Consider the following 26,737-nt stretch of genomic DNA (forward strand, 5'->3'; position numbering starts at 1 on the left):
GACGTTATCTGTAGCTCTGTATAGGCACTTAGCCGAGTGTCATGGAATGAATGGCTTTAATCTTTTAGCCACATTTCACAAGTTCATTTGAATTTAACCCTCTTACTGCTGGCACTTAAGAATTAATGTTTTGTATCAGCTTAAATGGTTTCATATCTGTACATCGTGTCTGTCTACTGACAGGGTCGTCATAACCATAATTGGAACCCCTACAATTCTAATTAATCCTCCCCTGTCTGGACGCCTGTGAGATACGAAAGTAGTCGTATCCTCATTCAGATGGGGAAACTGAGGCACGGGATGGCTCCTGTGATATGCCTGAGGTCATACAAGGTGGCAGAGCTGAGTATTGAACCCATATCTCTTAAGTCTCAGGCCAGAGGCTAAACCACAAGGGCAGCATTAATCTTTTCTCCTTTCTAGTGCCTGGCAGTTCCCTGTTCCCAGAAAAACCACATGATTACTGAGTCCCTTGCTTCAGCCAGTAGGAGCAGCTGCAGAAGCAGCCAAAGCAGGGACCTGGGGCACTCAGAGACAGTTTTGACTGGACTTTCTCTGCCCTGTGCTGATTGACTGCTTGCTCCAGCCCTCTCCACCCTTCCCTCCCAGACTCTTTACTTAAATTTCCCTTCAGACCTGCCCCTCTTACCCTCTTCTCCCCTTGAATGGCCCCTCTCCCCTGGCTTTTCTCTCCAGTTAGCTTATTCCCTCATAACTAAAACCAACAGTGGCACAAATGTCACTTGCTGCCCTGGCTTGGTTCACTCTGCTTGTATGTGACACCCTTTCCCCCACCCTGTGTCTCTCTTGTCTACTGAGATTGTGAACTCTTGGGCAGAGTCTGTCTATCTTACCCCGTGTTCGTAAAGTGCCTGGCACAAAGCAGCCCATTCTTGGCAGCTCCGATGCACTATCATCATAAACATGAGTAAATAATCGCTCTTCGGGGCCTTTCAAATCTTCGGTGCTGCATCGCTCTTATTCTGCAGAAAGGCTAATGGACTGTAGTGTCACTGCATTTTTAATTGTAACCAAAACCGCACTTCTCCTCTTTTGTTCCCAAGGGATATTAAAGCTGGAAATATTCTCCTAACGGAACCAGGTCAGGTGAAACTAGCTGATTTTGGGTCTGCGTCTATAGTCTCTCCTGCCAACTCCTTTGTGGGGACACCTTACTGGTAAGTAGAGCTGGAACACGTTAGTCTTCATAGGGCCTCTCTCTCACTTCTGGCGCTTAACAAACGATATGCGGCATTAAAAACCTCCAACCAGTAGCATTAACTGAGCAGTCTTTTAAAACCTCCACACCCAGCTCTTCAACCCACTCTCCTCCTGAGTGCCCATGAGAAAAGGTGGCCTTTGCAGCACAGTTTGATGTGGCCACTGTCACTGTTTCAATTACCATAGTTCCAGGAGCTTAAAAAATTGATTTTTGTCCTAGGTGATGGACAGACTCTATTGCCGGGGGGCCAGAGCCCTGTCAGTCTGACTGTGCAGCAGGGATAGGCATGTAAATAATTTAGAACTCTGTTTTGAAGAAACTTGTTGGATGTTCATTTGAGTTGATTAATGGTCCCAACCCAGTGGCCCAGCATAGCTTTACACTCCATTTATTTCATGGCAGACTCTCCAGGGCATTGATGCCAGAGATCACCTATCGCCCAACCTCTGCACAAGTACATGGGGTGAGAAGCCTACTTCCTCCCTGAAGTAGCAAGTTAAGAGGTTGAACCTTTCCCAAGCCGGGTCCCCTGGTTTTTCACCCCTCCCTTTATTCTGGACCGCCATATTTCCCCACTCTGTTCCAGATTCCCCTGTTCCTTTCATAGCTGCACTCACAGGCTGCACATGTCTGCTGGAAAATGCTCCTGGCGTGCCAGTGGAAAAAACCCACCATCTCTGGGGAGATTGAAAGTGACGCCTTTAGGACACTTCAGCCCCTGCTGGCTGACTCCAGGTACAATGCCTTTGAGATTGGTGTGGGTCTCCCATGTGCCAGCATGCTGCGCTAACAGCAAGACGATCCAGGTTGGCCTCTTGTTTTCTTTCCTTTCTTAAAAATGCCTCTTAGAGAAGCTGCTACTGCAGGCGAGCGTTGTTTTATTTCAGCATGGCTTTCCTCAGCTCCGTGCTGATTCTTTACGTTCTGGGGCCACTGCGCGACTGAAGACAATGAAGGTGTCTTTTTAAGAAGGTCTGTGCTGTTGATTTTTTTTCCCATAACCCGCATATTTTGTGCTGTGCTTGGTAGGATGGCCCCAGAGGTGATCTTGGCTATGGACGAAGGACAGTATGATGGGAAGGTAGACGTTTGGTCTCTTGGGATCACGTGCATTGAGTTAGGTGAGTCAATACGTTATTCTATTCCTTTGCCAAGTACCCATCATGCTGAATTTGTGATTTATTCTGGTGTCCTAAAAGACTGGAAGATTCTTCTCCCTCTTAAATAAAAAGAGCCTGACACACTTAGAAAACCCTGCAGATAAATGCTTGACTACAAACACTTCATTCTCTCTGGTATATCACGAGTTAACTATCACCACCACTGTATTTTATACTAGCCTGAGGTGCTCAGGGAATAACAACTCTGAGCACAAAGAGGATTTGGTTGGTCTTTTTTAATGTGTTTAGCCAGAGCTGGGGTTGGGCAGATCCTTCAATGCTGGCAGAAGAGGAAGCACTGAAGCTGCCGTAGCTAATAGAATGTTGAAATTCCTCTGAATAAAAGGTGGTTCTGGAGGAAAACAAAAGAAAAGGCTGTCAATGTGATTCTGCAGGCCTGGTTTTCAAACAGGAGCCCTTTAAGAAACCATCCCAAACCTACATTTGGTTCCTCAAATTGACATTTACGGTAGGAACAGAAAAAGAGCATTTACATTCCTATGAGCCAGTTTAAGCATCCAGATGTAGGATTTGGGTGTCTCAGCTGGCTGCTGTGTTTGGAAATGGAGCTTCCTCCTGGATGATAGTGGGTTATAATTGTCAGAGATTCTGCAGGTCTGTATGAATTATCCCCTATTCCCTGAGTTCACTGTCTGCTTCCAGCAGAAACACATGGATGAGCCCACAGTAGATTGGTTGCAGTCATCACAGGAGAACTGCTCCTGATGGTGGCAGGTTCTTCCTTTGAACCCAATCCTATGTGTTGCTGAATGTCTCTACAAGGTGCTCCATGCCCTCAACTCCTGTTGATTTCCATAGGAGCTGAGGTACTGTACAATCCAGGAGACTGAGCCCTTTGGTAGCAAATTCCTGATATAGAAACAAATTCAGTGCTGGTGTAAGCAGATGAATCTTCCAATGAAGTTAGTGGGAATTGTCCTCCTATACCAGAGTTGAATTTGGCCTATAACCAACAGCTAACGATAAAGATTCCAACCTGCTTTTTTGAAATCACTTACAGGTAAGGGGCCTATTGGTACACAAAGATGATAAACCCCTGTAGCCCCAGATTTAAAAACAGATGCCTTAAACCCTGTCAAACTGTTGGAGTCGCTATATGAATAGTTCTTCAAGTCCTCACTCAGCCATCACTTCTTATGCTGTTTCAGTCCATCTTGTTTCCCGGTACGACGGCATTGTCATCCTAGGATGGCTCCACTAGATCCACAAAGAATAACCTCAACCTGTGCCCAAGAAAGAACATGAATATCCTATTCTTGAGCAAGCACATGGCTGATAATTCAGCCTCGGCCATCAAAGTACTCCAGCTGATTCCCTGTGCACGCTGCCTGTTAAGCCACAACAGTGAGGGATTTTCTAGACTGCAGCTGGGAGCCAGCAGAACTCGTGCTAGTGGGGTCGAGCACTATGACTGATGTGGCTCAGGCAGCAGCTCGGGCTCTCAAGCCCACCTGACCCTCTGGTCTGAGCTTGGGTGGCTATTCTGAGTCCCCGCCAGACCCGCAATGTGGACGCTACTTCTAGTGTGCTGGCTTAAGCCCCACTTGCGCAAGTCCGTCCACCTGGGCTGGGAAGCTTGCTCTTTGCTGCAGTGTAGACATAATCCCAGAGAATGATCACTCCTGGAGATGACAGGAGATGACTGTGGTGCTGACCCTACACTATGAACCTGTCCCTGTGTGGAGCCATTGTGGAATGGCACCTTACGAGTATTGGGAAGCACATTGCTATTGTCCTCTTTACATTCCAGACACCCATGCCCAACAGCCTCTGGGAGCCTCAACTAAAGGAAACTAAAAAATAATGTGCAACATTTCTTCCTGCTTCCCATCTCACTCCGATCCCCTAATACCAGCCACCACCTAATCACACACTGTGTGTCCTCCTCCATTCTTTATTGTGCCTTCTTTGGTGCTTCCCCTTACAGCAAGCTTCACTGCCCGCTCCATTTAAATCCCTTCTGAAAACCAAGTTCTCCCCTGATATCTTCCCAGTGTTCATCCATAGAAGCCATTTTAAAAATACACACCCAATGAGATGGGATTATTTATCCCACTCTCAAATTGCTCACCTCGTGTATTGTGTGTCTGACCTGCGCGGTCTGTACAGTTGAATTGTGTGCCTGGGGGACTGGAGCCATATCTTCTTCTGTATTGGGTGGAGGGACAAGCACGTTCACAGCACTTGATGGGTAACCATAGGACCTGGGTAAGAGGCCTGACAAGATGCCCCAGTGGGAACCAACTTTGAGAGGCAGAGAAAGGAAGCTGCAAAGAAGGAAACCACGCCTTGAGTTTCAGTATGAAGGAGGATGCTACCCGTGTGCTTTCATATATGGCAGTGGGAGAAAGGAGCTCCATAGTGACGGGCTCCTGAAGATGCTGCCTCTCACAGTGCTCTCTGGGGTGTCTTGTGGGGTGGTCAGCAGCTCCGTGCTGTCAGCCTGCATGGGCTCAGGGGAATAAAAAGCAACAAGGCATCTCACAAGTACTCGGGTCCTGTGTTATTTATAGTAATTGTCAGACCAAGTCGCTCTTGCTGGGTTACTAGTTACTGGTAGTGGTGGAGGGGTCACCGACTCTCTCAGGCTGAGGGAAGCACCAGTTCCTTTCCTCCAGTGTCCAAACATCAACACCGAACGTTTGAGCAGCTTCTCACCTCACCCATCCAGAGTATGGTCAACTGGTGCAGTGCTGTAGTAACTGCCTCTTTCTGTGAGAATTGCACAGCCAGGCCCTTCTGTCTACAAAGGCTGCTTTGTATGGAGGGAGACCCAGCCTGCTGTGTACACTGATTAATAGGCAACATGGCTAAATGTGGGATGATGTGGGATAACTTCCTGACTGCACTGGAAAATCGTCAGACAAGGCAGCATAACGTCCCACGCTTGAAACCTAAATGCTGCCCTAGCCAGCAAGGAAAACCCCTGAGGCCTGTTGCAAGAAACAGCACATGAGCAACAAAACCCAAAGATAACAATTCTCCTGTGCTCTTAATGGGGCCACGGAGATAACTCCCCCTCCCTCCGTCTGTCCCCCACCATTCTGCCATGGCAGCTTTGTTCTGTTTTCTCCTGTTCTTGATCCCAGTCTCCTCATCAGGGACCCCTTGTGTTTTCTTCAGTGTCTGCACCAGCAGGTGAAATACATGTTCTCTCCCCTATATACAGTGACAGTTACCACAATAATTCTCAGCGCAGCGCCCATCAAATAAGGACGGGTTATAAGAAAAACATGAAACATAAGCAGTGAAACCCTGCACTGTGATAGCTGTTAAATGTTGTTAAGCATTCAGACAGTAGCCTGCTATGGTGGGACCTTCTGTATCTTGAGAGTTGGCTTTTGAGAAAACTTTAATAAACTGAATACTACACCAGGGTAGTCAGTGTTAATAGGTCAAAAAGGAATTAGTGGCAACTGATACTTGGCTAGTTGCACTAGCGTATGTTGCTGCAGTAGCTGTTCTATGGAATGGTTGTGCACATTTTAAAGTTTGAAAATTAACATGTTATGTGTTCAGTAGATCATTTTCAAAGAAAAAATAATCCATTTTAAAACTATGTTTGTAGCAATCTATCTGAAGTGGTCTTTGTTGTAAGGGAAGGCTCCCTGAAAATGGTACTTCTGGTAAACCTTCAGCTGGCAGCAAACCCTGGGGACTGGCAAAGGGGACCAGGAACGGGGAGAAATGTTGTTTCCGACAGAAAGGGGGTAGTTCCATCTCTCATGCTGTGTGATGGCTGGCAATTACGAGTCTTGCATTTCAGTGGCTAGAACTAGCTTCCCCGTGATGCAGTTTGTATTTAGAATTAAGAAATGGAGAATCAGAGCTCCTGGGTTCTCTTCCCAGCCCTGCTTTGTGGGTTTCAACTAGTCATTTAACCTCTCTGTGATTGTTTTCCCCACTGTAAAATGGGTATTGTGATAGACTCCATATGGGCATTGAGGCTGAATTAATATTTGAACTTCCATGGAGCTTTTCATTCAAGGATCTCAAAGCTTTTTTACCAAGTATTTCTTGTTGTTGCTAATCCTCTTGGAAAGTACCAATTTTCTTATTCAGCTACCGGGACTTGTCTCTCAAGTGTTTGTCTGACCCAGGATGGTGGAACCCAGTTTCTTGCATAGCCAAAATTAGTCAGAAAAAAAATTGGGTTGAGTTGTATGCACATTGCATGTCAGGGACAAGCAGCTGCTCTGCTATGACCTGACATGAACTTAAAAATCTGCCTGCATTGAGTCATGGTACGTCTGACCTTGAACCAGGGTGAAAACTGGCCTCCTGCCTTGGTTTCTATGATCAGCAGTTGTGCCCTGTTCTGAGGAGAGCACAGACAGACAGAAGTTGAGTACCCTGTCAGAAGTGTACTCCCGGGAGTGACTCTAGCTAAGGGGAGCTGAGGAGGAATTTAGCAAAGAAGCAGGTAGGCAGGCAAATTGTTGTCCTTCTGCCAGTTGGTTGCAATTACAAGGGCACCAAAATCGAAGGCATCTTGTCCTCTTTAGCATCAGATGTCGTCAGGCAGAGCACCCAGCGTTTTTAGGTGCCAGTTCCCAGCTTTTCCGGGGCAGATGGTGATCATGCTTCATTTGCGCCGACAATTTTTTCTTGTCCTGTGTTTACTGCAGCAGGCCAAACTCAGGAAGATGTCACTAGGGTAAAAGTATCAGAGGGGTAGCCGTGTTAGTCTGGATCTGTAAAAGCAGCAAAGAATCCTGTGGCACCTTATAGACTAACAGACGTTTTGCAGCATGAGCTTTCATGGGTGAATACCCACTTCGTCGGATGTCTGTTAGTCTATAAGGTGCCACAGGATTCTTTGCTGCTTTTACTAGGGTAAAAGATACTAGAACCCTTTTTACAGGTAAAACCCACTGGGTTGCACTTGCTTTCTCAGGAGCCATCCCATCCAGCATTCAGGTGACCAACAGCTTTCCCTACAGGGCTGTCCTGAACTAACCTAGGAGATTAAAATAATGGGTTTATGTGGCATGACGACAGTAATGAGCTATTGATTTAGCAGCGACACCTTGCTTGAACTTCCTTGTCTTTCTCAGTTTTCTTCGCCTGCTTTATCGCTCCTCTCTCTTGTCTTTCCAGCTGAACGGAAGCCTCCCCTTTTCAACATGAATGCAATGAGTGCCTTATATCACATAGCCCAGAATGACTCCCCTACGTTACAGTCAAATGAATGGTAAGAATGCTACTCTGTTCTCTTTTGGTTTTTGTTTTCCTGAAAACCCTTGGCCTCTCCAGCACCCTTCCCGTGGTTAAATATCTGACAAGGAAAACGCTTGTTCCGGTGTAGCGATTGACTGTCAGCTGTCAAGTTCCATGTCTGCTATTGCACAGATATTCTCTAGTAGATAGGCTTAGCTTTGACCTGCTGTCACTTCGGCTGTCCTGCAATCCGATGTGTGCAGGTACTAATTACGCGCCTGTAGATACTGCATGAAGTAAAATGTTAGTGTGTGTATTAAGCCAACCTAAGTCAGTGTCAGCAGAATTTCCAGGTGTGAATGGTGCTTGGCTGAAGGAGGAACTGTTAGTATAACTGTGCAGCAAAAACTGAGAGAAAGGATAAGTAGATTCAACTAGCTTTTCCTGGGAGTCACTTTAGGAGCTTTGTCAAATATTCAGGGCTCTGTGGCTGCAGAACCTCACCTTGCCACGCACTTGTGTTCCAGAATCCAAGCTTTGATTTTTAAAAATGTCTTTCTCTTTTATGGTTGCAAAGGAAACCCTCCAAAAGTGGAGTGTTACTGAGGCAGTGATGGTTGCCTCAATCTGTGGACAGCCTGAAACAATAGCTCGTAGATGGGTATGAACTTGCCCTGTTATCGGCACATGTGTTAACTCTGAAACCTAATGATATCAATTCAAATTGTCACATCCATTATTTCATAATGGAAACATTCAACTAATGTACTTGTGCCATAATCCCACTCTGCCTTGTGTGCCTTTCCAGGTGCCAAAAAATTGGTCTTCTACCCACACGCCCAAACCTCTAACTTCCATCTTGACAATGATTATTATGCAATTACTATGCTTCATGTACAGCATATGGAAAATTAAAAAAACCTAGAGGCAGAATAAAGTAAGTTACATTTAAAAATGCAGGAGTAGTATTCATTGTCCTAAGTCACTAGAACCTGTGTGACGCTGTCACAGACTTTCCATCTGCTGGTCTGGAGCACCAGAGAATCCAAAGGTCTTGTTACTGAAATTGAGGGGAAGATTGATGCGGAGTACCAACAGCTGTGAATACGGCATATGAATTGATATCCCTGTTAGTGATGGACTTTTCTATTGCCCTTTGTGTCCTCACATTGGCACCAAAAATGCAGATAGAGACTAAAAATGTAAGGAAATCAGTGTGGTCTGTACAGAAATATTACTCCTGTTGAAATGTGTTAATGTCTGTGTTTCATTGGCAGAGAGGGAACAATACACTCAAGGACACTATTTTTCTTTTCCTGGGCATGGGGAGATAGGGAATCCCTCAAGATACCAGCTCCAGTTGAGCAAGACCCTGAAACATGTGCTTAAGTGCCACAGCTGGTGCATTGTCAGTAATGCTTGGATAAAATGGAGATCTGTACCATCAAGTTATTAAAAGGAAAGCCTCTTTCTCGGGGAAGATGCATCTGGTCGTGCAAACTTCACCTTCACTAGAGTAAAAGACTTGAACTCCAGTACAGAACGTCTTACTGTCCAACGCAGACAGTGATTTCCCCCTCGCTGTGAGTGCCCATGCGTTTCTCCCTGCATTGAGGAACCAAGGGAATTAACCAGTACACTTGGCAACAATCTAGTTTCTCTCGTATCCCAGAACTTAAGAACAGAGAAATACAGATTTTTTTTTTTTCCCCTCTTACTGATGCAGATAAATTTTGAAAGTCACCGGTGTGCCTTCGGGACCCTGAAATGATTCCCCCTTAAATTTCTCTCTCTCTACAGGACGGACTCCTTTAGGGGATTTGTTGATTACTGCTTGCAGAAAATACCTCAGGAAAGGCCATCGTCAGCAGACCTGTTGCGGGTAACTTTCCACTTTTCTGTTTCAGAGTTTGGGGGAGGGGGGAGGTCGGAGGTGGAGTAATGTTACCAGTATTGGTGGTGGGACAGGACATCGCTTGGCAGAGTGGAGTAGGCCATTTTCTAGTGTATCCAGGTAGGCAGAGGTCAGGACTACTTGCACCCCGTGGATTGCTTTTCCTGAAGAATTTTCCCTTTTTATTATGATCACTATGTAGTTTCATTTAGAAATGTAATTTCAGCTTCTGATCTATTTAACAGCTTCCCTCCCCTCGGTTTACATGATAAAGGATGGGTGAACTAAGCAAAGACCTTAGTAAAGCAGCTTTGCAAAAGTATCATGACCATTTCCCAGTCCAGGCACTGAACCCATTTGCCCACCCTTTTACATTTCAATGATGATGGAAAATTGGTGATATTTTACTTGTCCGTTCCAAAAATTAAATCTCACTTTGGGCCAGTAGAATTTTGCAAGACAGCCTTAAAATTCACCATGACAATAAATGAATGAATTCATGGTCCCCTACCTCTTGCCACCAGACTCTTGCTAGTAGGAAATACTAATTGGGGAATGGAATAAGATGACACTTCAGACAGCTGTGGTTAACCTAAGCTGAAACTCACCCTTCTGCGCTGACCTGTTGTGTAGTGGCCTTGGACTGGTCCTCTGCGCAGAGATGAATTTCATCCTTTATGCACAACCTTGGCTGCCACTGTTGTTGATGCATCTTTCTAAAGCATCACGTTTAAGCCTCCTTTCATGTCAATGGTTCATTTGAAATCCAGCCTGTTACAGGCGAAACAGCTGGTTCTGAGAATCGCTTTTGATATCTGGCTGCATTGTTCCTTCAGAAAATTGCAACCTGCCAATGTGAAATGTAAAGGGATGGTGGCCTTGTTTATTTGCATTGCTGGAGAATTAGGGCACTTGATGATCTGTTTTCAGACTTCATTCTGCTCCTGTTAACATGCATGTGTTGTAACAGGATGCTCCGAGGTTCACGCTATTTGAAAGGACTCAGGGTAAGCTGCATGGGAAAAAGGCTCATGTTGTGAAGTACAACTTTGGGAGCAGTCGCAGGACTCCTGCTCCTTTGTACCCCAATGGGCTTTGCAGAAAACAGGTTTGAGTTCTGGAAGGAAGTTGCAAGTCTCATGCGGCAGTATTTTGTGCAGTAGCCTCCCTAGCTGAAGGAAGAGCCTGTCAGCAGCAAACGGATAAAGGATTTAATCATGATTTCTGCAGCAGCGCTGAATGTAGTTCAACTGTAAGCATAGGAAAGGACGAACCATCGCCAGCGTTAGTTTAGTTGCCCCTGTTGCAGGCACCCATTGTTAAATTATCCACTGGGCAGTTTTTGTTGTATAGACAAGACTTTAAGAGTACGTGCTCAAAAGCTTTGAGGGGCGAGAGGGGATTTCTACACTCCAGATTTAGTTTAAAACAGCAAACCAACCTACTGGTCTAGTAGGGTGGCAATGGAGTGCTCAGGAAGCAGAGCTGGGTCCTGTGTTACAGGAGTGCTCCCTCTCTAGCCTGGAGGGAGGGTGACCTCATGTGTGGTCTTAGAAGTGGAGAGGGAAAGAATGTTAATCAGAAATTGGATATTAGTGTGTGTGTTCCTTTCCATCTTCCCCTTATCCCATCAACTGGGGTTGTGTCGTTGTGCAAGCACCCTCCATCTTCATCTGTCCATCTACTGACCATCTTCTTTGATACAATCCATCCATTGCTTCCGTGGCTTTCCTCTGACTCCATTTCCTGCCATGCTATCTTCAGCAGGTCTCTTTCATTCATCTTCTGCATGTATCTGAACCAGTGAATTTCCCCTTCCTGTTTTTTGTCAGCCACATCATGGACTTTGACTTCCATCCTAATACTTTCCTTTTGAAGTCTCTCTCTTTGTGTAACTCCTCTTATGGCACGAAAACATCTCCTCTTGAACACCTGTAGGCACTGAACCTGCCGTCTCCGTGTCACCCATGCTTCTGCACCACACAGCTGTGTGAGGCCAACCATTTTTCTATAGAGTTGGGTTTTTAGTGTCAGTGGCCTACGCCTGTCATGCATAATCCCTGAGATGTTGTTCCACACTGTTCCAGCATTCCTCAATCTGGACTGTCCAACACATTCAGGATCGCTGGCTTCCACACCTGACCCGCCAAGGGACTTGAACTGGTCTGTCTGCTTTAGTCACATTTCACTAATCTCTGTGACCAGTTTCCCTGTGGCACTGCTAGGGATCCACATGAACTCTGTCTTAGTCATGCTCATTTTCATCCCATCCCAGCTTCTCTGGTTATACCACTGGCTTCTTATTTCCCCTGTCTCTTCTTTTGAGGATGCCCTGGTTGCTGTGTCATCTGCATAGAGCAGCTTTTCACCTTTTCCCATTGAGATCTTCATGCTGATGTAGTCCATCAATATGATAAATAGCTGTGGACTTGCAGCCGACCACAGGTGCAGTCCAACTTTCACTTCAAATGCGCTTCTCATTACAAAACATGTTTGGATCACTGTTTTAGGTGATCTATGTAGGGCATTCCCCATAGTTACTAAATCCTCAGACACTCTGTATTACCTCAGCACCGGTGTGAGCATCCTTCTGTCCACTTTATCATATGCCTTTTCTAGGTCTATAAAAGCCCAGACACCATCCTGTTGGTGCTCTAGCTACTTCTCTGACCTTTGCCAATTTACAGACATGCCATCGGTGGTTCCTTGTCCTTTCCTAAAGCGGAACTGTTCTTGTTCCAGGAGGAGTTCCACCATTCTCCAAGCCCTGGCATCCCCAGAGTCTGTTCCAGTATCTTCATCCCACACGACATTAGTTTTATCCCTTGATAGTTTTCACATTCATGGAAACTTCCCTTCTTAAGTATTGGGACCAGGATAGACTTACACCAGCCTTCGGGAATTGTCTTGCCTCACCATATGACTTTAACTTTTTCACTCATCCAAGACTTTCACCAGGTCTGCTGTCGCTTGGAGTCTCGGGGCCGTACTGTTCTTCATTACCTGAACTGCGTATCTCCCCTCGCCCACTGTTGTGTGAGGCTCAGGCACTACATGAGGGTCACATGTTGGTCACTCCACCCTATAGGGGTTTGCCTCATTTAAGAGACTATCAAAGAATTTTTTCCACCGCTCCTTCACTTGTTCAGGTGTTACTAGTAGTATCGCCTGGTCATCGTTTGCTAATGGTGTGACAATACCATCCTCTTTCCCTTTGCCTCTCATTTTTGTAATGCTGTAGATATTTTTGCCAGCTAGCTGTGAGTCGTTCACAAGGTTGGTGTATAAATTGTCTTGGCCACTCTTTGGCTTTCACTGCCTGCTCGGTACCTTGCTTTGCTTCGTTGTGTTTGTTTTCGTTTACACTCAGTGGATTTGATTTTTTGTCTTTTATGCACCATTTTCTTATCTCAAATTGCTGTTTGCACTTGATCAGGCCATCACCATTCCTCTCTTTTCCTGGGCTTTTCCCATTTACATTGCCCACAAACCTCTTCCACCGCCTCAATCCACATTCTTTTGAGGCAGTTCCACTCCCCTTCTGGTGATGCCAGATCTGTTTCTTGACCCTTAACTTGTACGGCTTGCACAAATTTCTCTTCCACACTTCCCTGAACTGCGTGTACATTAATCTCATTTCTTTTGAGCTCAGTTCCTGTCTTGTCCAATGCTCTGCCACAGTCTTTGCCACAAGAGATTTGTGTTCTAGCAAGATGGTAGCGCTAAGTATCACTTTTCACTCCTAACTCATCTCCATTGAGGTTTCCTCACCAAAATCGCAGGCCTTTTCCCTCACCTCTGATGTATATAACCCAATGACTCACCTTTTTCTGGAACCATGCATTGCTATCATCCATTGTTACTGTATGGATCTCCTTCGTTAAGAAAGGCCCTGCCTGGAGCTGTTACACAAACTCCTCTGTAAACCCGTGGGACCATTAATCTTCTGCTACAATCCAAGTTTCTTTCTCTCTCATTCTCCCATGAAGGAAAATGTTACCTGTCTGTTGTGCAATGGACAGTTTCCTCTTACCCAGTTTTCATGGAGTTGCACTATAGATTTGTAAGGTTTGTGCTACAGGCTTTCTCTGTGGGCGTGGTGGGAGATCTAAAAAGACAGTATAACTAGTTGGATTTAGATTTTGAGTGAGCAGCAGGGAGTTTCTGGGAGATGTGGAACTCCCAGTTCTCCAAGATTCACCACTGCATTGCATTCTGCATGATCAGAGGCCTGAGTCCTTAATCAAGGTTTGCAGGTAGTTACTGATTAATCATAGAAATTAGGGATGGAAAAGATCTCCTAGGTAGCTGGTCCATCTCCCAACCAGACCAGGATTATTATGTATGGTGCATTCTCTAGAGTTTTGGGCAATCTAGTCTTAAGCCCCAGCAATGGGTCATCCACCATTTCCCACGGGAGACTGTTCCATGGCGTATCAAGAGGATTTTCAGCCTAAATTTTCCTTTTCCCAATTTCATGCTGTTAATCCCAGTAATGCCACCTGGAAGCACTCGCTCACTTCTCCGCCCGTGGTGTTTGCACCCTTCAAATGTTTGTCGTGTTCTACAATTTCCCTGATTGTTTCTGCTTGCTCTTCTCGTAGCCAAACTATAGATGTGCCGCTCTTTTCTCCTAACTCGGTCCTTCCAGCCCTACAGATCATTTTGTGCTCGTCCTTTCTCTCCATTTGGACACATCTTTCTGGTGTTGATGTGCCCACAGGGGAAAATACTGTCCCAGGTCTGGCTATTTCCTCTCTGCTCTGTAATGATGATGCTTCTTTGTATACAGCCCCAAACTTCATTGGCCTTTTTGGCTACTGTCTTGTTGCAAAATCTTGTCTAATTTCCTGCCCACTGCCACCCTTAGGTCTTTTTTAGCATTGTTTGCATGTAGGATTTTTTTAAAGTATTAGATTTTTTTCAAGTTGAATCTCCTTTGGTTTTCTATCGATGTTTCTAATCTCGGCATCTCCCTATTACGTCTCTGTCCAGACTGGTGCTAGCAACTCCTCCCAATGTAGTAAGCTTTGTGACTTCCATTAACATGCCTTTTAGGCCCTTTTCTGTATTATTAATGAAGATGTTAAATTAAAACTTACTCAGCACCCAATTCCCACAGCAACTGATCAGAGTCTTTCCCTAAACTTGATACGTTGTCATTTATTATTGCCCTTTGTTTCTGGTCTTTCACCAGTTTTCATTCCCAACCTAATCAATTGCCATTTGTTCTGGGAGTAAAGAAAGTTTCTTTGCTGCGCTTACTTGGCAGCAGTTTATAGTTTACAATGTGAAAGTAGGCCGGGGACCACATACTGAAGGGTATGTCCCCAGTTTATTGACATTAGGGATAAGAAGTGAATCATAAATCAGACCTTCAACTCCTTATGTCATCTGGCTACAGCCTACCTGAAAAGTGTAGGGGCCTTGTGTAACTCCAGGGGCTTTATCTTTGGGAAATTCAAGGAGCAGCATTTCTTTAGAAGGAAGCCATGTGTGAAATTTGGCCGGCCTCTTTTCCATCAGGCTTTTTTTTACATATTGCCTTTCTTTAAAATTGATCAGTGGCCTGCTATTCCTCTGGTTGCAGTGCCTGGCTGCTGGTGAGAATTGCATGGCATGCTGCTGTTCCACACCAGGTAAACAGGACTCAGTTTTTCCTTGAATATTTCGGCAGAGGGATCACTAGCTCCATAGTGCTTTTTGCTTAATTTCCACAGTTGGTTAGATCGCTGCTCTGTGCTTACCTTGCAGCCTTTTGATTCTGATTTTTGTTCTAAGGCTACCATTCAGCCTTTGTTTTATGGCTTCTCTTGTTGCTCTTTCAGCTCAGTAAAATGTGTTCTCAGGGATGCATCAGAGCCTCTCTTGGTTCGTGAAGTAAGAAATCGAAACCATACACTCTGTGCTGCAGAGTCAGCTTTGCGCTCTTTCTTCTGGCTTTGCTGTAAACCTGGACCATATAGTATATAGATTTAACTCCTTGGGCTTGGTTTTCCATTGAAATGCTGATAAATCGGGCTCCGTTTCTAATCTCTTCAGAGCCTGGTGTATTTTTTTTCCCTGTGATCTGAGTATGTGCTGTACAGCACATACCAGTGTTTTCTTCTCTGGTTCCACTTGCAGCACATTGATAATCCTTTGACCAGCTAATAGGTTTATGTTGTTAGTTTCTTGATGATTCATTCATGTGGCTTGGCAATCCTTCAGCTCTCTAGTAATCATGCAAGTTCATTGAAGGATATGATTTCATGGTTACCTTGGGCAGGAGTCTGTGTAAACAATTGGAGCTGAGACGTCATTCATAGATTGTACATTTTCAGTCCTTTTAATTGGTTTATCAGAAGACTCTGATTGCTGCGCGACAAATTTGTTTCCTTCTTCATCAGCCCCAAAGTTCCTCAGCTTACAGCATTCAGTACTTTCTTCTTTCGAGCTATTTTTGGGCAGCCCGGGCTCTTTTACATAAGAAGGGATATAGGTTGTGTTTGTGGTGGTATTTTTCAATGGGGAGTGTACTGAGTGATTTGTTGAATTAAATGCTTCTGAGAGTGAATGCAATGTCATCTCAGTATTTGGTATGAGCTTTGTTAAAGGGACAGTTAAATTAAAAATGTAGTTTAAAAACTAAAACAAATAACCATATGTGTCACCTTAGCTTTTTTTTTTTTTTTAAACTGGAAGGAATTTTAAAATCTAGCTTGATTTTTCACCATTTATTACTTGGAGATGTGGATTCTATTCCTGGCTCTGGCACTGACTTGCTGTGTCACCTTGTGCAACTCACTTCCCCTCTATGCCTCTGTTTCCCTTCCCACCCTTAATCTGTCATGTCTATATTTAGATTGTAAACGCTTTGGGGCGAGGACTCTCTTAATATGTGTGAATTCAGAGCCACACAGAGCTCAGTGGGGCCTTGATCTTGTTTGGGGCTTATAGATACTACTATAATACGGATAAGCAATCATCATTTTATTCTGCCTAGATAAGGATGACTTCTTACCTTTCCATTTCATGCATGTACCTTGCAGTCTAACTCTGGCCCTGATTCAATAAGGTATTAAAACACCAGCTTAACTTGAAAGAATGCAATTAGTTCCATGTATTGCACTGGGACTATTCCTATAAGCTTAAAATAAAGCATGTGTTTGAGTACTTGGCTGAATGGGCGCATTTGGCATGGATTAATGTTGGCACTTCCAGAATCAGTAACGTGGTTTGAAATCCATTTATTTTCTATTTTAAAAATTCTCTACATGGTAATTTTATCTCCACCCACAATTAGCTGCAAGTTGACTTCATTCACTTGCCAGTGTTTACATTATTTAAAAAAAAAAAAAATTGGAGGGTCTGCGTATAAAGGAACAGAAATTATTCAGTTTTCTTCCCTGTGAAATGACCGTCAAAGCTTGAGTAACAGTAAAAGATATTTTGATACTGAAATGAATGGGCATCTTCGTTAATAAAACTCAAATGCGCAATGGTTTTAATTTATTTAAAAATTTTAAAAATAAACCTTTGGCATACGTCTATTTACAGATCATTAAAACAAGTTAATCTGCTCCTCATGGCTCTTCTGGATGTGAGACTCCTCTCTTGAGGAGTGCTTCATCTTAACATATCATGGATACCTGGCTTCATTTCTTTTAATTTGATTTATATTGCAAATAGAACAAATATGGGCCAGATCCTGAACCCAGGGTAGTGCTTATTACTGTGACGAGTTCCATGGAAGTCAGTAGGGCTCTTCAGAATACTTTGCGCTAGCCCTGTAGTGAGTGTTTGCTGCATCAGGCCTTCTGGTTACAAATCTTTAGGTGACAGAATCTTTTCCCCTTGCTTCATTGTCCTTGCCTGAAGAAATATATGGGATACACTTGTTCCTTAGAACACTTAAAAATTTATCCTACTGACTATTTGGGGGAGGGGGGCACATTCAAGGATGCATTTTAAGTGCTGTCCTAAGTAGGGATGGACTCTAGCATGTGCTGAAGTGCTTTCCTGAACTGGGATCTATGTAAGGACCTGATCCTATTCCCATTGACTTACTGGGAGCGCGATAAAGCTCTTAGTCCTCCCGTTATTCCTGTTTATGAATCTGAAAGGTCTAGAGGATAAATCTTTGCATGAGGTTTAGGCAGGAAGTCTCCAGTAACAGGAGGAAGAATTCCTTCCTCCTGGAGTATCTGCTTATTTATGCACCTTATATATTCATCTTTACTTAAACTGTATATAATCTGCAAGTTGGCTGCTGTTTAAATTTGATTATGTTGCTCCTTGGATTACCTAAAGGGTGGGGTGGGGTGGGGTGAGGGGTGTGTGTGTGTGTGAGAGAGAGAGAAGTGTGTGTGCATGTACACAGGGAGGGAACAGGTCAGTTACTGTTTGTGTGACCGTATTTCACAGTGGCCCCACCCAAGATTTAGGGCCTGTTGTGCTAGGCACAGGACAGATCCTACCCCAAAGGGCACCTAGTTTAAACAAGCAAGACGGACCAAAAGCTGGGAGGGAAAATAGGCAGAGAGGGGTGAAGTGCCTTGCCCAGGGTCACCTAGCAGGTCAGTGGCAGAGATGGGAATAGACCCCAGGTCTCCTGACATATAGTCTAGTGCCCTACCCACTAGCCCTCCCACTCTGAGTTGATCTCTGATTTGTGGCAGCCCGTATATGCATTTATTTATTTTAAATCGATTTGTCAAGTAGAACAGTCACTATATTTCTCCATATCCTGTGCTTGGCCGAGTCCTGCACTCCTGCCGATTTTCTAACCGTTGAATGAAGCATTTCACCATCCGAATGCTGTACTTCAGGCTGCCGCATGGCTAGCTTGCTCCCTTATGTTGATGTGGCTCATGTACAGTGCATCTAATAGCGCGAAATGAATTTTGGGAGCTAACGGTGTTGAGGATGGGGGAAGAAATGTCATATCAGGTGACTTTTAATGTAATAATTACCATGGCCCATGTTGTCTGGTAAAACACGTACGGTGCTGTGTCTGAAGCCCCATATCTTCTCTCGTTTCAAAATCAGCACGACTTTGTTCGCCGAGACCGGCCGCCCCGGGTCCTAATTGACCTAATACAAAGGACGAAAGATGCTGTACGCGAGCTGGATAACCTTCAGTACCGGAAAATGAAGAAAATCCTTTTCCAGGAGACGCGGAATGGGCCACTGACGGAGTCTCTGGAGGAGGAGGAGGTACTGTAGATTGGTAGAGTGCCCTGTGGTTCAGCAGAGATGGAACTAGGACGGATATGGGTGACAGCCCCAAGAGAAGGCAGTTACATTAGGTTAGGCATATGCACATGTTGGTGGCTTGAGAGCTCTATTTTGGACTTCTTTCAAAGGCACAACTTTTTTCTTGAGAGCTCCGCAGAAGAAACTCCTTTTTAGGGTGGATTTTGAAGGAGAAGCTAGTGGCTTCTCAGGCCAGGTCAGGGAGGGAATAGGCAAGGTTTTAATGTGGAGCAGTGAAGCTGGCTTGCCAAACAGGGGTGAGGGAAGTAAATTTTCCTAAATCCCATAAACTGCAGTTGTGGGGAAGGCTTGTTCAGGCATTCTCTTACCCTTTGGCCTCTTAACTTGCTACATGGTGTTAGATTAGACCTCCACCCCTGATCTCAGGGGCACAAGATTTTTAAGTCCAAAGTGGGGTCCTGACAGCATTTGTTTGTGTGCACACTTTATAAATGGATGCCAAGAAAACTCTGTGAGGAATTAAATATATACATCTAAGTCATTGTCGTCCTTAACATGAGGAGATTCTGGCTTTGGATTGTGCTGTCTCACATCCCACTCACCTGGGACTGCCAGAATCTGGATGTGTTCATCTTTCAGGCACACTACAAAGCTCACCTGTGGAGGGAATGGGATGAGGGTGGCATGGGGTTATTTTATTGGCATGATATAATTGTTATTGAGCTGGATTTAATAATAAATGTGTGGACAGCAGGTTTAATGGGATTTTCGTGGGGCGGTTTTAAATCCTGTAATGGATGCCAAGAGCTTGCTATGGGCACTTAGTGGTGGAAGAGGAGACCAGCTGACCTCGCTCAGTACTGATCTCACCAGCTGGTTTAAAGAGCGTCAGTAATGGGTTTTGATCGTCTGATGAAAAGAGCGTAGCTGCAATGGAGAGCTCTTGAGGGATGAAGAGAGGAAATTGGGAAGCCCACAGGGAAAGTAGAGGAGAGCTGAGGGACATGAAAGCCACCCCTTCCTGGGAAGTGAGTTCCACCAAGACAGTCTCACTCAGTGGCTTGAAATGTACAGCTGGGGCTTATAAAGGGTACAAATGAGGTGCTTTACCTTCAGTGATTGATGGCCTAGACTCTTCTAAATAAAGGCAAGCCTGTTTAATAGCACCAGCACATTTTCCCAATCGCTGAGACATTTCTATCAATTAATTGGCCTATCACGAGCCGAAAATGAAATCAGATAAGCAGAGATGCTTTTTTTTAAAAGTCCTTTGATGCTAAAAAATGAAAACCACTGTTTGATGCACAAAGCCAGGCATAAAATTAAAATCTGATTCAGTTCAAACCGTCAGCTGTAAACAGCCCAATTAATCAGTTTGCAGTAATTGACACTAACTGTGCTGTAGAGAAGGAAACCAGTGATTTGTCAATTAATGATATTAAAGGAAAATTATTTAATGTCACTTGATGTGGGCACATTTGGATAAACTAATATCTAATGGTTTGATGCATGGAAAACCTTTTCCATTGAGCCCCTTCCTATTATGTGGCCTTGACTGTGTGTATCTTTTTCCTACAATGCAGCAGGCAGAGGTGAAGGGGAGAGGTCAGAGTTCAGCACGCTGGGGCTAATTTTTTGGGCCAAATAGATCAGTTGTGCTATTTTGGGAGGAGGGAAGAGTCTTGGGCTCGGAGGTGGGGGCGTCTGTGCTGGGATACAGGGTGGCACTGTGAGCACTTCTGAAGAAACACCTGCCTGTACTTCCAGTTGGAGCAGTGCAGCCAGGGCTGTCTGCTGTGAAGGAGAATGGTAACTATGCAGTGGGAGCAGCAGCAGCACCTGCCACGATAGGCAGAGCGGGGCAGGAATTTCCATTCTAACCCCCCTGTTGTCAGTCACTTAAAATTTTCCAAAACTTTCAGACTGAAATTCCTAGGCTCTCTCTCTCTGTCTCTGCCCAGGAGTGTTCTCCTCCTCCTCTTCCCCCCCCAGTGAGAGTCTGAACAAAATCATTTCAAGGACAGCAAGTAGGGTAGAAGGGGAGTACTTTCCCCATTGTAATGTTTAATAGCTCTAGTGCTGGGGTCAGAGTGCTGAAATGTAACACGATGCATCACCAAGAAGTGCCATTGAGTATTCCAATAAAATTTGGTTTTGATATCACTGAATTACAGTCCACAGCACATGTTGCACTGAGTTTTCTCACTAAGCTTGTTCAGTGTGTCACTAAGGGAGGCCATGTCGTGCACACATGCATGGCGAACTTAGCAGTACAGGATAAAAATGAGCAAGGTGGCACAATGAATGAAGATGTGGCCTCAGTCACTGCTCATCTTGTTAGCAAAAGCTGCCTAGCTCCAAAGCCTACCCTGGAGGGGGAGGGAGGGAAGGGTTCCCTCCAATAGGCTTCCTAGGGAGTGCAGGAGATGTTTTCCCTATTGTGAACATCGCTGGGTATATATCCAGTGAGTTCCACATCTTGGAGCTTTGAAACTTTTTTCGGAAGGAACTCCCATCAAAAACTATCAGGAGAAAGTTAAGGTTGCATGTTCAGGCACTCGGGTCAGGAAGCGAGAAAGTTCAGGTTGCATGTGCAGCCTCAACACTGTCCTTTGTGCACATGCATTCTTTAATTAAATACCCATGGAGTGATTCTCAGATGCTGCGATATAATAGGCGGTTTCTTCTGCCGCTTTAGATACGCATGTGTAACTTGATGTACAGTTGTTCTTTCTTGTACATGTGTATCGCTGTCAAATGAGATTTTTTTATTTTGGTTTGGGGTAATAAAAAGCACCCATACACAAATAGAGATCTCTGCCAATTATGTATCATTACAAAACTAAATACACATTTCAGTCAGCTAGCCCTTCTACCAAACAGCAGCTCTTACTACAGATAACAGCCTATTAATTGGCTAGCAAAGTCCCTCTCCCCAGCTCTCTTCAAAGGCCAGACCAAACAAGATGGCCCTGCACTGAATTTTGGCTAATCGGGGCTATTGTGGACCAGAGATTGGAGAGCATTCCAGAGCCCCAAGGCCCTTATAGAGAATTACCTCCTCTGGTGATAACCCTTTGACTTAGATCATGTTATATAAATTCTCTTCTCTGTAAGCCAGTGCAGTCAGACTAGCCCATTATGATTACCCAACTGATGCAAGCACCCAGGAAGGAAAAATATAGCAAGATGCTACTTTTGTGTATTTCAGTTTGTAGAAAAAAGGGCATGTTCTATCGTGGTGTTTGAGAAATAATTATGAGATCATGTAATTAAATGTATTGTAATGCTTTCACCCATTGTAGTACAGCCTCTTCTGCGGAGCGATACTCGATCTATCTTAATAGAAACTACAAGTGTCATTTAAACTGACAGAATGTCATTTCTGTTTGGCCTGGACATCAAGGTTGAAACCCCTGCTCCTGGGAAAAGTGCTGTGGGCTTCTTAAGGAATCACAGATAGTTGGGACCCCCGTTTTTACATCTCCGATACATGGCACCTCAGCTAGTCGTGGCTGGAGCATTATTTCAGTACAGACTCTGAGGGAAGAGTGCCCCTTTCTTAATCACTGGCACTACTTACAGCAGCACCTCAATGTTCCCTGGTGGGTTCCCAGTCAAACACTAATCATATCCAGCCCTGCTTAGTTTGAGAGAGACCTGGCTTGCAGCCTGAGATGCTATGGCCGCAGAGCACAGAATAGAAAACTGACTGAGAGCCTCTGGTAACCTTAGGGTGATACCTGGTTTGGCCTTTAGGAGGTGAACAACAAGGAATTTAGGTGCTGGAAAATAGCGGCAGAGAACCTGTAACTGCAGGATTGCAGAGCAATGTTGGGCACTGCAGGAATATGCGTCAGGCAGTTCATCTCCTGCAGTGTTTGTAATTCTGGTGCCCCTTGTTTTGCAGGACGGTGAGCATGGATCAAACCTGAATCGGAAGATGGACAGTCTGGGCAGCAACCATTCCATCCCAAGTATGTCTGTGAGCACAGGCAGTCAGAGCAGCAGCGTGAACAGCATGCAGGAGGTCATGGATGAGAGCAGCCCTGAACTGGTCATGATGCATAATGATGAGAGCACAATTAATTCCACATCCTCTGTGGTGCACAAGAAGGTATGTTCTCCAGGGCGCTCTGCAGCTTCACGCAATGGCTTCTGTCCCTCGGCTTGGTTCAGGTTCCTTAAGGCCCAATGCAGCAATGTGTAGTGAGTGCCCTCGCTAACCTGTTGAGAGTAGGAGGCTCAGCAGACTCCTGTGGGATCAAGCTCTTTGTGTTTCTCTTCTGGCTTTAGCAATTAAATGATCTTTGAAATTAATCATAAAAAGCTGTTGCTGTGACGGCACGGTCAAATCCAGCCATCGAGCAGGTAGGTTCTCTGCATGCTTCCTCACCCAGCTCGGCATGTGCCCCGTCATCCTTGCCTGCAACACCTCTTAGGGTTCCTATCCTCGGGCTCCTCTGAGCAGTTGTGCCACATTGTGTGTTGTGGTTTGAAGTGGCCGCATCTACTAAGGTACCACTTAGCAGTCACAGTTTGTGACCAAAGTCTGAGTTGTACTTGGATCCTTCCTCTGGACAGGAGCATAGCACACAAGCGCACTCCTGCGAGGTAAGTTTTAAAGCAAAGTTCCACTCCGCCCTGCTCTTTCATTCTCTCTTTCACGGATTATCTGTTCTGCTTATTAGAGTGGCAGCTTCAGAGGTGAAGTCGTCTGGATACAGGCCAGGCGCTAACCCTGCCCTTGCCATTCAGAATCAACTTTTACATAACCCTAGTGGTGTCCGCAAATGATGGACAGGAAAATCGAGGTGGTGGTTGTAACTGTGTTTACAAAGAGTTTTAAAGTGTATATAGTGGTGTTCTGCAGCTGGAGACGCTAACATCCCACTGTACAGTACTACAGTAGAAGTGTGAATTTCTCAGTGGCATGAGAATTGCAAAGCCTAGTTTTAACCATTTAAATGCTTATTCTTCTAAACAAGCTTGTCTAAAAAAAAAAAAGAAATAAAACTGCAGTTTGTCATTGAAAATGACAACGCCTGCAATGTAAGACTTTTCTCATGTGCTCTCAATTGTACCTTCAAGCAATAAATTACCAGATATGTATATTTATAAAGGTACTGATAGGGAAGTAGCATAATTTAGTTCTAGTTTAAAGGGTACTCCCGGATTTACTTTCTCAAATATGCTGGAAATCCCATCTTCAGCATTAGCCCTTTTTAAGGAAACAGTGGTGAAGTGTGAAACACCAGTTCACATATTCCCTCAATGGAGGGAAGAAGATGCTCCAGAGGCTTTATGCTGTCCCTGATCATAGCTGGAGCGTCTTCTCGTTCTACATAGGTTTCAGAAATTAAATATTTTTATTCTTTCTTGTAATGTATTTGCATGTATTGCCCAGATATACAAGATACACTTTGAGGGGGATGATGTGGATGTTTGTTTTCATAAGTTACAATGATTTTACTGGCTTGTAAATGTCACTACAGCTCATGAAAATAAAATGTGTGCAGCTCCTATCGGGCATGAATTGCATTTATTTTAAACGAATGGAGTAGCTCTTCATTTTAAGAATAAACTTTCATTTTGTAGTAATTTTACAATACTTCCTGTGTATAAATACAGGATGATTGGTAGGGTTATGGGCTAGTTTTTCAGGATTTGTATACAGCTGTCAGTGTCTGGTGCTGAGTGTCTTCCATCTCAAGTAATGCCAATGAGAGTTTGGTGCCTAACTCCTTAGACCTTTTGAAAGTTCCCACCATACCTCTTGGCTTACATGCAATGTTGATGCAGTGCTCATGACTGAAGACAAGTATGTTACTGATGACACGGCTATGACAGGAATACTTGTCGGCCAGGAGAGTATTCTTGCATAAATTCATTGTGTACACCTCACTCCCACTGTATGAAATTAACATCTAAGACACCAACTAGCTGAGTACATTTCTTTTCTCAGAGCTTTACAAGTGAAGGAGGAGGCCTGGGCACTCATTCATATCTGTGATATGAATGACTTTTGCTGACTTATAGATCACTGAAAAAATAAATGTGTTCTTAGGCTAATTGTTTGATCTTTTTATATAGTGGCTATCATTAAAAAGTCAACATTTGCCAGCATTTGCCATCAGTTACCACAGCGCACATTCTGAGAAAATCACTGTTCTCCCCCTATACTTACAATATGATGGATCTCTGGTAACATCTGGCAAATGTTACCTTTTTGTTGTCTTCTTCTGTATTTGCATATACAGGAAAATGCAGAGTATATACATAGGTATGCAGTATAACATATATCACATCAGAGTTATATTCTATATGTAGTTTTACAAATATTTTATTAGTTTGGTGATAGCAATTCTCACATCTAGCTATATTTGTTATAAATGCACATGCCTGCTAGTAAAAGCTAACTGCAGAGGTTAAAACACTGAAGTTAAATTGAAAAAGGCTTTATGTGTGTGTATTTACAGTATTTGAAGATAGACATTTTAGTTTCTTAAAGTTTCCTCCTTTGAAAAGTTTGTTAGTGCAAGTTTGAGACTTTCTGTTAGCTTAGTGCCCATATTTAATTATGTAATCTGTGCTCCAAAGTATTCCACACCAACTGGTGTTTCTGCTGGCAGTTGAAAAAGTACCATGGGAACAATAGGTTGTTAGTGTCACTCGGGAGCTTTAACCACAAACAAGGCATGATGAGCTCAGGTCCAGTTAAAATGAAGTCTTCATCTTCAGTTTAACCAACTTCCAGAGCAAAAGAAGGGAATGCTGATTTAAAATAAGTCTCTGGGCTTCATCTAGCCAACTAGCCATCATCTAGTCTCACTTAACTCACATGCTTTCACGCAATGGATTTGACCCTTATCTAAATAAAACAAGTGCCATGTGCATTTAGGATGCTCCGTAAATGATTATTAATAATAATGCAGTCTCATGTATCCGAAAGCTATTAAAAGATCACAAGCTGGCAAAATTACATAAGGATGCTAATTTTTTAAAGGAATCCAGCTTAAAATATTATAAACCTATCAATCTCTTCTCGCACACATTCTGCTTAAAAGTTTATAATAAATCAGTGGTGTCATGAAAACTACAGGTCCCATCATGCAGTTCTCCTTCCTGGTCTGAGAGGCCAGTCTGGATAGGAGCTGCAACTGATTTCCGTTTTATGCAAATTTGAGGCAGGCCTTGGGTTCTTGGCAAGACACCAATGAAGTCCTTGGTTGAGCAAAGTTTGGGTGCCCCTGGCAAAGATTCTAAGCATCACAGCTGTTACTAGCTATTTTGAATGCTAAGTGAAGCATAAGAAGCAGGCCAAACCTCTTGCACTGGCATGTTCACCTCTATTAGACAGCCGTAGATTTTTAAAAATAAAGAAATGGAGCATGCTTTCTGGCCAAAAATAAATGAAATGACCTTGTGTTTCTCATCTAGCTGCTCTGGTTACAGTAACTCTTGGTACTTGGCTCATGCCGTGCTATGTTTGTGAACATCATTAGGCTCTGCAGCAAGAAGGTGTGTCCAAAGCCCTTCCTAGGCACATAATCGCTGACAGAGAATTAAAGCCCGTGGCTGTCAGTAGCATCTAAGCTTGTGTTTAGAATAAAGGCCACTTGAGCTCATCTGCTAAAAGTCCAGCAGAGCAAGACTGAGTTCCTAGATGGAAGTGTAGGGGAAGGCTGCCCTCTGTAGGCAGGGTGGGTAGTTCTTCATATCAACTCTGGACCAGCTGTCACAGCTGGCACCAACAGAGCCCATGACACATAAATGGACTAGAGTGGCAGGCAGCCGAATGCCTTCCACAGCCTCCCTTTCCTGAATCCCATTGCAGCTGTAGGACCTCCTGAGGGAGCAGTTTGCTGGTCCAGTGACCAACACCACATTTCTTAAAAGAAGCCCAAATGTCTGTCATGTCTCCATCCAGCTCCCACAAGCTACTTGGGAGCTTTTTCCTTCCCAGTGTTTGCATCTTTGTATGCTGTGTTAATCTAGCTAGTGTAATGGAGAGGCATCTCACTAATTTACTAGCTGAAACGTGGATCAGTCTCTCTTTAGAGAAAGAGTTGGGTAACTACT

At 44.2% G+C, this 26,737-nt stretch overlaps 1 protein-coding gene across 3 annotated transcripts in view; it reads left to right on the forward strand.

The window, feature by feature from the left end:
* The window catches only part of TAOK3 (TAO kinase 3), a 143,794-nt gene that overhangs the window by 85,527 nt on the left and 31,530 nt on the right, over nt 1-26,737 (forward strand). For all 3 annotated transcript variants that reach the window (XM_039504738.1, XM_039504739.1, XM_039504740.1), the window contains exons 8-13: nt 1,065-1,178; nt 2,252-2,343; nt 7,504-7,597; nt 9,364-9,445; nt 18,488-18,655; nt 22,566-22,772. In XM_039504738.1, the coding sequence (XP_039360672.1) occupies nt 1,065-1,178; nt 2,252-2,343; nt 7,504-7,597; nt 9,364-9,445; nt 18,488-18,655; nt 22,566-22,772 (757 nt within the window). The remainder of the gene's footprint in view (nt 1-1,064; nt 1,179-2,251; nt 2,344-7,503; nt 7,598-9,363; nt 9,446-18,487; nt 18,656-22,565; nt 22,773-26,737) is intronic.

Source organism: Mauremys reevesii, linkage group 18 (genome assembly GCF_016161935.1).
Source record: "Mauremys reevesii isolate NIE-2019 linkage group 18, ASM1616193v1, whole genome shotgun sequence".
NCBI classification, from domain to species: domain Eukaryota; kingdom Metazoa; phylum Chordata; order Testudines; family Geoemydidae; genus Mauremys; species Mauremys reevesii.